This window comes from Lathyrus oleraceus, chromosome 5 (assembly GCF_024323335.1).
Source record: "Lathyrus oleraceus cultivar Zhongwan6 chromosome 5, CAAS_Psat_ZW6_1.0, whole genome shotgun sequence".
Classification (NCBI taxonomy): Eukaryota; Viridiplantae; Streptophyta; class Magnoliopsida; order Fabales; family Fabaceae; genus Lathyrus; species Lathyrus oleraceus.
Window position 1 is genome coordinate 218,527,500 of NC_066583.1, and position 11,982 is coordinate 218,539,481.

The 11,982-nt window shown below is 33.9% G+C and overlaps 2 protein-coding genes, 1 long non-coding RNA gene and 1 other non-coding gene across 4 annotated transcripts; 2 read left to right on the forward strand and 2 right to left on the reverse strand.

Annotated features, from left to right (window-relative positions):
- Positions 1–1,431: 1,431 nt before the first annotated feature.
- LOC127087937 (uncharacterized) lies at positions 1,432–3,100 on the forward strand. The gene is made up of 3 exons (XR_007790091.1): positions 1,432–1,543; positions 1,938–2,163; positions 2,832–3,100. It is a non-coding gene; the product is annotated as an uncharacterized LOC127087937 (long non-coding RNA).
- A 2,081-nt stretch (positions 3,101–5,181) lies between these two features.
- On the reverse strand, positions 5,182–6,201 carry LOC127083056 (small heat shock protein, chloroplastic). Its single transcript, XM_051023286.1, has one exon. It carries the CDS (start codon positions 5,949–5,951, stop codon positions 5,259–5,261), a length of 693 nt encoding a protein of 230 aa, XP_050879243.1. The 5' UTR covers positions 5,952–6,201; the 3' UTR covers positions 5,182–5,258.
- A 2,300-nt stretch (positions 6,202–8,501) lies between these two features.
- On the reverse strand, positions 8,502–10,605 carry LOC127083057 (protein HHL1, chloroplastic). Its single transcript, XM_051023287.1, has 5 exons — positions 10,054–10,605; positions 9,650–9,736; positions 9,499–9,546; positions 9,068–9,219; positions 8,502–8,849 (listed from the first exon to the last, which is right to left on the reverse strand). Exons 1-5 carry the CDS (start codon positions 10,462–10,464, stop codon positions 8,834–8,836), a joined length of 714 nt encoding a protein of 237 aa, XP_050879244.1. The 5' UTR covers positions 10,465–10,605; the 3' UTR covers positions 8,502–8,833.
- Positions 9,896–9,967, forward strand: TRNAP-AGG (transfer RNA proline (anticodon AGG)). The gene has a single exon. It is a non-coding gene; the product is annotated as a tRNA-Pro (tRNA).
- Positions 10,606–11,982: the final 1,377 nt, after the last annotated feature.

Genomic DNA, 11,982 nt, shown 5'->3' on the forward strand with positions numbered 1-11,982 from the left:
AACTCTAATGGTCAGAGATGTGGATTTAATCGAACAATTCAGAGATCTAAGCTTGGTGTGCAAGATCACTCCCAGAAGTGTGAAGTTGTGTATGTTGAAGTTAACTAACGATGTACTAGCATAAATTAAGGAAGCTCATAAGTTGGATTTGAGACTGATTGATCAACTGGTACATATTAATCAAGAAAAAGGAATGGATTTCAAGGTAGAATAAGATATGATCATCAAGTTTCAAGACATAGTTTGTGTGCCAGATATACCAAAGCTTAAAAATAGGATTTTGGAATAAGGTCACATGAGTAGTTTAAATATTCATCCAGGAGCCAAAAATATGTATCAAGACCTTAAGAGAATATTCAAGTGGTTAGGTATGAAGAAGGACATTGATGAATTTGTGTACTCTTGCTTGATCTGACAGAAATCGAAGATCGAACATCAGAAGCCGTGTGGACTTATGGAACCTTTGAGTATCCCTGGTTGGAAGTCGGATAATATTTCCGTGGATTTTGTAGTGGGTTTTCCTAAAACCACTAAAGGAAGTGATTATATCTGGGTTGTAGTGGATAGGCTGACCAAGGCATCTCTATTTATTTCGATAAAGATCACTTACTCATTGTAGAAGCTAGCCGAGATTTATATAGATGAGATAGTAAGGTTATATGGAATTCCCTCTAGCATAATTTCAAATAGAGATCTGAGGTTTACGTCAAGGTTTTAGGAAAGTTTGCAAGCATCCATGATAGCCAAGCTGAAATTCAACCATGCTTACTCCTCATTTTATTGGTCCTTATCAAATCCTTAAAAGAGTGGACAAAGTTTCCTATCAAGTTGCATTACCACCATCCCTCTTAAACCTTCATAGTGTATTTCATGTCTCTCAACTTCGATAGTATGTTTCAGATCCGTCTCACGTGATTCAATTGGATGACGTACAAATAAGGGATACCCTGACTTATGAAACATCACCCCTACGAATTGAATATCTAGGGGTAAAGCACTTAAGGGGTAAAGAAATCCCTTTGGTTAAGGTTATGTGGAGAGAGGATCCGTTGAGGGTAGCGCGATGTGAGAGCTAGAGAGCCAGATGAATGAGTCTTATCCAAAGTTGTTCTCTTCAGGAAAAATTTTGAGGACATAAATTCTATAAGTGGGGGAGAATTGTAACACCCGAAAATTTTATTTAAAATTTTTACTCAATTTTTGGTGTATTTCCTAATTGTTTGTGTTATTTTTAAAATAATAACAATTTAAATTAAGAGTTTATTTATATAAAAACATCAGAAATGATAGAAATGGAAGGTTTTTAATTAATTAGAAGTTATGGGTAAATAAAGGAGGTAGATAAAAAAATTAAAAATTAAGGAAATTAGTGAGAATAAAATAAATAATATAAAACAAGGGTTTTATTTTATATAAGAATGAGGGAAGTTATGAGAACACGTATCGGTTTGAGAAAAAGGAGAAAAGAGGTCGACCTTAGAAGAGAGAAGTGCAAAGTAGGATCTCCCATCTCCAAGAACTCAATATTTTCTACTAAATCGAGGTAAGGGGAAGATTATTCTATAATGAGTATTTAAGCTTAGGGATAGTGGGAAATTCCCTTGACCCCTTTATTTTTTCTTTATCGATTATTGTTCTTGAATCGTGTAAGGTTTGTGCAAAACCTATATGATTATGTTGTTCATGTGATTCTGATTTTACCCTGTTAATGATAAATTTTTGTGTAATTATGTGTTGAAATTAGATTATTGATGTTCATATGAGTATGTGATGATTTGATGAATAAACATGAATTATTGATGTTATATGTGTTGGAATTGCATTCCTTTTTATGTAGAATTTGTTGTTTAATCGTATGTGTCAAAATCTGGATTTTTAATAGGCATAAAATCAGAGAAAAATTGATATATGGTTCTGTTTTTTATGGGAAAACGCAGAAAACACATTATGCAACGATGACAAGCGTCACCCACGTGAGAGTCCAACAGTCATCGTAACAGAGAAGTAGACACCAAACTATCAGCGATGACAGGCGTCGGCCATATGACGGTCTAACCGTCAGTGCCTCACGAAAGACATGAATTCCCTCATACCGTCAACGATGACGAGTAGTACACCCAGAGGGCGACGATCATCATGGTCGTGACGGTCCAACTGTTAGTCGTATGTTAACCAAATTTGAATGTCCGACTCGATTTTTTGAATAGATTTTGATTCTTTGACTTATTTCATGTTATTAAGTGATAATTATTGAGAAAATAGTTTTGTTTGTTTATGGTCAATTTAATTGATAGCCACCATGTAAGTAGGCGATGTTGAATATTGATGATTTATCTTCAAGGTGAACCATTGTTTAGCCCTAACCGACAATGTTGATATTTTTAGGTTAATAAGAACCAGTATTTTACATGCTTAGGTTCATAAGAACCATTGTTTAGGTTCAAGACGAACTAATGTTAGCCTTAACCGACAATGCTGACTTTGGTGTAAGAGGTTTGAATGGAGATTTGCATTTGTTTTTAACATCATATATCATGTATATCAGAGTTAGTTTAGGACTTCGGTCTAGTGTTTAGGACTTCGGTCCAATGTTAGGATCACCCAGTAACATACCTCTGATATCCAGTGATTGATACCACATGCATGGGAGTAGAGGAATTAAGCATTGCATAATTAATATTATCTATGTTCAAAATTGTGTATATGTGTTGACTATAAATGATGTTTTGTATTATGATTGGTGTTTTTACACCATTTGATTTATGGAATGTTTTCTCATCCTTCCTTGTTTCCATGTTTCCACCTATGTACCTTGTGCAAATAATTCGCAGGTTGAGACTGAGGAGTGATAGCTGTTATTTTTTGGAGGATGACATAGTTAGCCTCTTTGGCTAGTTTGCTTGTATTTTATATTTTCGTCAAACATTTATTGGCTATTAGTATTATTCCAGATTTTGCTCATATATTGTAACATCGGGTTGGAAATACCTTTATACGTCTTATGATTTGTTTTAAACTAAATTAGTATGTTATGTTGTGAATTTTAATTCCCCCTTTGGAGTAAAAGTTAATGTTTTGTCAATGTGACATCCTTATTTCATCTTAATATTTTCCGTAATATTATATAAATTATTATTGGGGTTTAGAGTGTTACAGGGATGCTACCGCATCTAGTTTTTCCAAGAAGGATCTCCCCAGGATACCTTTGAGGAACTTCCATATGAAATTACAAAGAAGTTAATGATTACCTCTCTCTCACTCACAAGCTCCTTCTCCCAATGGCAACGCCTGATCTATCGTTTTACAAGGGCGAGTTATAAAGTCGTTGAAGACCAACAAATTTGTGCCGCAAAACAGATTTATATATGGTTGCTGGAGGCCTAACTGATCCAACTTGTCGTTGTAAATGATGTTGTAAGAGCTTGCATCATCTATAGGGACTCCTGCCAAAGCATGATTAGTGAATTTTATAGATAGCACTATCAACATGCGAAGTTCAGAGTTCCCTTGATCTTCTAACGATCTTGAAATCCTATCACACGCCGATCTCTGCTTCGCTGCTCGACAATAATTACTACTAAGGAAATGCAGTCTGATGGCAAATCTACGCTTAATGTCACTGTACTACGAATCTCATTAATCGATGATAATTAGTGTAAGACTAAATCAGAAGATTGGATGGATCTCTGGGATGCGGTGAATGGATATACTATTTTCATCTCCAATACCTCCGGTGGATACCTTAATTTTGGATCGAAGATGATCTACTCAAGGAATCTTGTGGGAATTAGGAGTTGTTTTCCCATAGATGGCATCACTGTTCCGTTCGGGAACTAGAATTATATTTATATTAATGGTGAAGAATCCTGAACAGGTGGTGCTGATCTCCGATACAATGGCGCGGGGGTGGACCTGTAAGGTCAACACTCCAACTTCCAAATTAATTTAGAATTTAAGATAAATATAGTAAAAAGTAGAGATTAAATAGTGTACCTTGAATAACTCGAATGACGACTTTTATACCTTGGGTCATTTTAATGTATTAACATCAATTTGAGCCTAGACCTTTGGTCGGCCCACAAAACTTTTGTATCATAATTTTAATATATATATATATATATATATATATATATATATATATATATATATATATATATATATATATATATATATATATATATAATACTGATAATTTTTATATTAATGATTGGTTAAGAAGATCAACCAAGACAAAGAAAATTTGTAATAGCATTTATATTTTATTATAGAATATTAGATAATAAATTTATTTTCATTATTATTGTGTGTTAATACTGAATTTAAAATTGCAATGTTATTATTTCACATATCCCTATAAATTTAATCATAAAATTTATATAAAGTTATTTAATATATTTTGATGTTACCTTTAATTTTACCTATCTGATTAAAATGGTTGTATCTATTTATTAATATATCTACCTATATCGAATACAAATTAATTTAATAAGATAATGAGAACACCTATTTTTTTAATTAAAAATGTTTTTTTATATTATTTTAAATTTATCAGTTAGTGTAACCACTAATTTATCAAACACTCAACTTAATTTATCAACTACCAATCATCAACTATAAAATACAAGTCATAGTCATCAATTATAAGTTATTAAATACCTGTCATGATCTATTAATTATTAGCTATCAACTATTTTTATTAAATAAAGCTTAAAACTTAAATATGTCATTTTAACTACTTAATTATATTAAATAAAAATTATTTCTTTTTCAAGGATTATAAACATTGTTTTTTATTTTCATTATTTATAACATTTTTTATAATATAGTTAATTACTTTAACGGTCCAACTAAATTTAAAAATATTATTATTTAATTAATTAATTTTAATATAATTTTTATTTCTCAAAAATTTTAAAAACAAATAAATAAATAAAAAGAGTGGAAGCCCAATGACTAAATAATCATCTGCCCATTCAATGGCTGAATGATTGTATTCTATTAAAAAAAAATAAAACCTGTGGCATATTAAAATTTATATTACAAGGTGTGACATATTGAAAATTTTGTTTTAAAAATTTGTGGCACTGCTATCAAAAACTCATAATGTGATGTTTCAAACTCAAATATGTGAGCAGCAACAACAACACCAAAAGCTAATTTAAACATCTTTTTCATAACTAAAGAGGAAAACTCTACCCAAATCTAAATATTAAAAAAAAATCTAAACAATAACTAAAAATAATATAGAAAAATGTGGATCATTGAAGAGTGATATCCATAACTTTGGAATAGCTGCTAATAACCTTAGGAATGGTTATGTAAAGAACACCATCCTTAACCTCAGCCTTAATATTCTCAAACTTCACATTCTCCGGCAAGGCAATTCTACTACTATACCTACCATAGCTCTTTGAAGACCATTCTTCATCTTCTTCTTCGTTCTTCTTCTTTTTGGATGCTTTTTCAGCTTTAACCACTACCATCTTCTCTTCCACCCACACTTTCACATCCTCTTTGTTCATACCAGGCATATCAAACCTCAGCTTGTATTCTCCTTCTCCTTCTTTAATCTCCCACGGTGCTCTTCCCCTCCTTCTATACCCACCTACTCCTTCACTCGGTAGAGGTGACGAAGGCCACTCGATTGTGCTCATTGCAAATGGATCTTCCATCATTCTTTCCATTGTTTCCATCATCTCTTGTACTGTTTTCGCCGTAGGAAATCGATTATCCCATATGGGTGTGGAAGGAACAAGTCTCTTTTTGGGTTGAGGTTGGTGCGGTTTGTTGCTTGAACTTGAGACATGGTCCAGTTTTTCTCTTGCGTCGCCTGTCATGGCTCTGAGGGGTTTCAGTTTTTGCAATGAAGGGAAGTGAGTTGGTTTCAATGAACTCTTGGAAATTATGGCTTGGTAATTAAGACCCAAATTTGAGGATAAAGTCTGTGACATTTTCTGTCGAGAGGTCAAGTGTTGGTGCTTGTTTTTTTATGAAGTAAATACGTTTAGTTTGTGATATATATACAAGTTTGGAAATGAGTGATGGAGGACTCTAGAAAACTTGATATGAATTGCTTAATCGGCAACACCATATAATATGAATTGGTTAATCACAATATAGGATGAATGTGAGATAAACCTTAACCTGTTAAATGAAAGGTTCAACTTGCATGCACCACAACTTAATTTTGTGGTTATACATTCCGTTTTCTAAATCGACATTTCATTACTGTTCATTCGGCTTTGAGTTTGGATTGATTGATTAATACATTCCCACAGCCCTTGTATGGATGAAATGCGGCCATTTGTTTTTGTTTTTTATTCTATTAATCTCGTGGACTAATTTTTTTATAAGCAAGTATTTATCGAGTAAAGGGGATATTGTGGTCCGATAGAAAGGCTAATATGTTTCTTAGACATCACATGAAAATACTAAAATATTTTCTATTTTTTAGAGATGCATCTCCGGTCGCATCTAATACATACGTATTGTAAGTCATTCTGAGTGATGCTTTATAATATGTTTTTTTACTACGAGAGATGCATCTTCACATTATTTTCGACCGATCTTGAAATCGTCGCTTTCAACTCGAGCAAAACTTTTATTTCGAAACAGAAATACGTATTCCACATAGCCCTTACATCTGCAATTGTCTTAAACTCAAAGTTGTTGAACTCAATTTTTCCTTCGTTGTCAATCGGCGATGAATGGTACTCGAGTTTCACAATTCTTCGATTGTCTCCATAAGATAGGAGATGATGGATTTCATCTTTAATATTTGCAAGAGATGTGTACTCGTTGAGCTTAAACATTCGTTCGAGTGCCGCGCTGGAGAAGGAGACATTTGCGACATACATTTGAGCTCCTCAGATTTCGTAGATGCATCTCCGAACGCACATTGTCTTAAATCAAAACATTAACTAATCCGGAGATGCATCTCCGAAGTATTTTAAAACATACACCATGCATCCCACTTTGAAAGATATTTTACACGTTTATTATTCCAAAAATGCATCGCCATTTAGGGTTTACGGAGATGCATACCTTATCAGAACAATGTAGATTATGTTTGTTTTATAGTTTACGTAAATGAAAGTGATGATTTATAAATGTTAAAAACTCTGTTATGTGATGAGATTATAAACATACAATCGATATACAAAAAAATGACATATAAATAAACTCAAAATACACGATAAAGTAGAATGAAGTGAAAATAAGATACAGTCCATAATGAATCCAAAGTACAACTACTATATACCACTATGCATGCTGGACTGCATCTCATCTGACTCCTCGTGCTCCTCGGCATCCACTACCCCCATCCTCTGGCGCTGTCTCTGGTACATCAGTGTCTTTCGTGCCTCCGTCATAATGGCATCTAGGACCTGCCTCACCTCTGACCTATCAAGGAAGATACCTTTCTCAATGTTTGCTTGTGCAATCTCCACTGACAGCATCTAGGCAAGACATCATGAGCATGATCTATGATACTCTCAACTAGATATAGCTCCGGTCACTCTCAACTAGATATAGCTCCGGTCACTCTCAACTATGATACTATGTGCCTCCTCCAATACCAGATGACTAAGATGATTATCAAACATGACATTCATCTCTCTACGTGTCATAGCAGAAAGAGCATAAACAATAAGGTGTTTGAGAATAGTTTGAGTGCAACCGAACTGACGCATGATGTGCTCAGAAAGATGAGGAAGTATGAGACGTGAGCAGCAGGCCAATCATGACCAATCATCTCGATTATAACACTATGTCGTCAAATGACCGCGTCTCACCGTGATCGATATAGCTGTTGAATTGCATATCCTCAACATTCAAGCCGTCAAGATACACTTTGAACGACTCTATTGTCTGGTTCCCTCTGATCAGGGAAAATGCTGAAGCACGCAACATATTCTCAGGGTAAGTTGGAACACACGCCCAACCATAGATGCGTGGGAAGTACTATAGGATCCAAAGATCAATCCTCAACCTAAGACGAACTCAGTGGCTACCTCTCCCTTTTGTGCTAAACTCACGTGCATCCAACACCATTAATAAACATTTCAATTTTTAAATCCTAGATACTGGTGCAACGTAACCTTTCATTTTAAATCTTTTAATTCATTCGAGCATATAATTTTTTTTCCTATCAGTTAACAAAATGGATCTTAAATCTCTATCTACTTCTATTTCAGTAAACATTATCACCCCTGGTCACATAACCAGAGCCACCAAAATGGAAGATAAGGTGGTGCATTAACAAATCAATTAAATATCAATGAGTAGCAGCGATAGTAAAATAGAATACTCTAAGAAAAAGAAATAACAAAAAGGAAAGAACTAAAAGAAAAGAAAACTCAAGTTCTTCATACCATGTAGAAACTCAAACATATAGTAGACATTTGTATATTTTGTGTTATCTTATGTGGCAACTCGTTTTAGGTTGTTTTTCTTGTTTTATACATACATTATTGCAAAAAGGACCATAACACGTAATATTCCTGATCAACAAAATGAATTCCTGGGAAATAAAATGCATGAATATTACAACTGTTAATTTGAACAGCAGATCAAGAAATTTGAACAAGCTATCTATCCCAATGCATTATGAATCAAAACATAAATGAGTGAACACCACCATAAAAGTGATATCGACTCTAGAGCATAATTTAGTCGGGTGCAGGTATAAAGAACAAAACACAAGTAGCATTTGTTGTGCAAAGAAAGCAACCATTGACCAATCTACAAACAGCATGAAACTTGCTTCCTAAAGCTCATGCTGCCCCGAGTAGCACATAACAATTCAAGCAAATCGTTTCCTTCTATAGTATCATCGTCTTTTAGCCCTGACATTAGCACAACAAAAATCCAAACCATTAGAAATTTAAAAATACTACTTAGCATGTAATTGAATAATGTTCGTGGAAGTGTTTTAAAATTAGAGATGCCTCCATCAATTACGCGGTATCAAGAAAATGAAGAAAGTAGAGATTTGAAAAATGAAAATCCCCTTTTACAATTACATTCTAGAGATGTTGTCCATGCAACAAGACATAAAACTCACTTAGATTTTGTTTTTGCTTTTGTATCTTTCTCTGGCGCCTTGGTTGTAGTATCGTCGTCGAACGATGTTATCATCGAAAAGGTGTCTTTTACATCTTCGAAAAAGTCTTTCACTTGATCAACTACCGTTTTTAGTTTATCTCGTGTAGGAAGCTGCAAATTGGATATGCAAACACAACAATAAATCAGTGGAAATGCATCCAAAAATCTTCTTCCTCCGTACTTGAAAAAAAAAACTTACCACGAAGTAGACAGCATAAGTTTTAAAATGCAAACAATGATCAATCTACAAGCTAACGATACCGATAGTTTCCATTTTTTATTCAAATCTATTAAAAACGAAAAGTCGCACGAACATACATGATATATGTCACTAATGCAGTATTAAGGTTCGAGAATCAAATAAAATTAAAAACAAGTAAAGAATATCACCTCAATAACATTATTGGTAGTAAGTGCAGATCTTACATTACCCTTCACCTGCAATTCATGATCTGAAAAAGTCAATAAACAAAACAAAAGTCTCGCGGAATTCATATTCACTCGGCTTTAAAACATAGTATAGAAATATAGGGAACATTACAATAAGTTTATAGCCATATCTGAATTCAGTAGCTGACTTCAGCACTCGATGTTGTTTGATTGCAGTTTTCTGTATCTCCTTCTCATCCTATTTATATTGAAACAAACTCAACTTGTTAATATGATATGAATCTCAAACACCATAAACACGACACTGACACGTCGACACTGATTATAAGAATTCTCGAGTGTCGATGTTACATTTTGTTTCCAGATATCTTAATGCTACACTGTTAATAAAATCAACGGGCATTTGGTCTAGTGGTATGATTCTCGCTTAGGGTGCGAGAGGTCCCGAGTTCAATTCTCGGAATGCCCCTAATTTTGTATGAAAATCATTCAAATGTTTTTTTTTTCTTTCAGAAAACCTAAACAGAAATAAGAATAGAAATGGGAAAAGCATACTCTGTAGATAACAGAAGCGAGATTTCTAGCGAGAGTATCCTTGTAGATATATTTGCCGAGAAAGTTATCTTTAGCGGCAACCATGATTTTGGCGGTGGTGCCACCGGAAACGATACTAAGAGGATACCAAAGGTAAATATTAGCCATGCGAATGAAGACGACGAATTTGGGGTTACCGTCGTCTTCGATTTTGGGTAAAGGAGGAGGAGGGGGAGGGCGCTGGAATTGGCCGGACATCATTCCTTTTTTACCCTTTGCTTCAACCACCAACACATGGTGGTGGTGGTGGTGGTGAGTTCTTTTGGGGATTTGTTTTGGAATGGAAAAGAGAGAATGGTTGAAGGAGGAGGAGGAGCGTAAGCTTGAAGAGGAACTCGATAGAGGAGGTGGAAGTAGAGCGTTCAGAGACATTACTAGTTCTATGAGTTTGGATTTTGGATTTTCTCTTTCTTGCAATCAGTTTTTTGCGATGATAACTAACTCAGTAACTGGATAGGATAGAGAGAGAGAGAGAGAGGCCAAATTGGAAAATCGGATTGTAATAGACCTCAGTCCTCTAGCCTTTTTCATCCACATTGGTAGGTTTTGAGTTTTTTTTTTTCTATTTAATTTTTTTTTTATCCTTTAACTTAACTTCGAATTATTTTAATCTCTCAATTTTAAAAGAGATTAAATTAATTTTTTTAATTGTTCGTTTGTCCGGTTAGTTAAAGTCAATTTTAGTGTACATGTAATTGATGTGAAAGATAAATTATCTTTAAAAAAAATTTGAAAGGATTTTTTTTATCGAAAACACATGCAAAGCAATTGGTGAAAAAACCCTAGCATAACAATTGACGAATGCATCAATTGAGATTGTATGTGAAGTCGAAACGTTGTTCGAAGGTGAAATCGAAAACACCATCATTGACTACAGGTTTGTTTCACATCATTCACACATAGGATGCTACACATTTCGAAAACACACATACTGATCATGTAACACTTAATTAAAATAAACATGCAACACCTGTCATTACATACCCACATTCACTTATGGTATCATCGCATCAGAAATATTAAATTAAAACACAACAATTTAAATCTCATAATAAATCTTATATTATAATTAAAAATCATTGACTCATAAGTCTTCTACAAATGTTTATCACACCAAAACATAAAATACAAGAGCATACATTGTCTCTCAAAAATCTCAACATAAAGCAAAAAAATTGCTCCCCTGTATTACATATTAGAGCATAATCAAAGCTAAACAAAACGACAAAAACGATAAAACATAGCTCTAGAAGCTATCTTCCACTTACATCAACTAATTTTGCTCCTGAGTATCTACACAATGTCCATTATAGAAAACATTCAAATAGAAGCGATGAAAATTCATTCCAATTATAAAATGGTACATAATGCAAGATAAGGACTGTAACACCCCTTTTTCTACCCCAAATTATTTAGCATATAATCAGAGTACATAAGCACGCATATAAAGAAAAGGGCGTCACATCGACGTTTTCGAAACTTAAAACTTTCAAAAACCAACAATACACCTGGTCATTCAAAATAATACATTTCACTCATCATGAATATTCAAGCAATATGCGTTCGCAGCGGAAAATAAAGAATACTCATGTATTTCATAATATGATCCATGTCCCATACCATGATCATCTTCGAATAAAATAAAACAATTAATGACATAAAGTATATCAAAATAAGATACGAGTTCAATACCACCAATCTACCCAGTGTTACATGACCAGAGCATTGACTCATTACCTAATTTCAAACTAAATACGGAAACTCTCCAGCTATTCTTGAGCGACCTACCGTCCACCTACTCCAGCAATATTACTCTGTAGTATCTGCACGATACCCATGTAAAGGTAACATTCAAACAGAAAGGGTGAGAATTCCAATCATTATGAAATA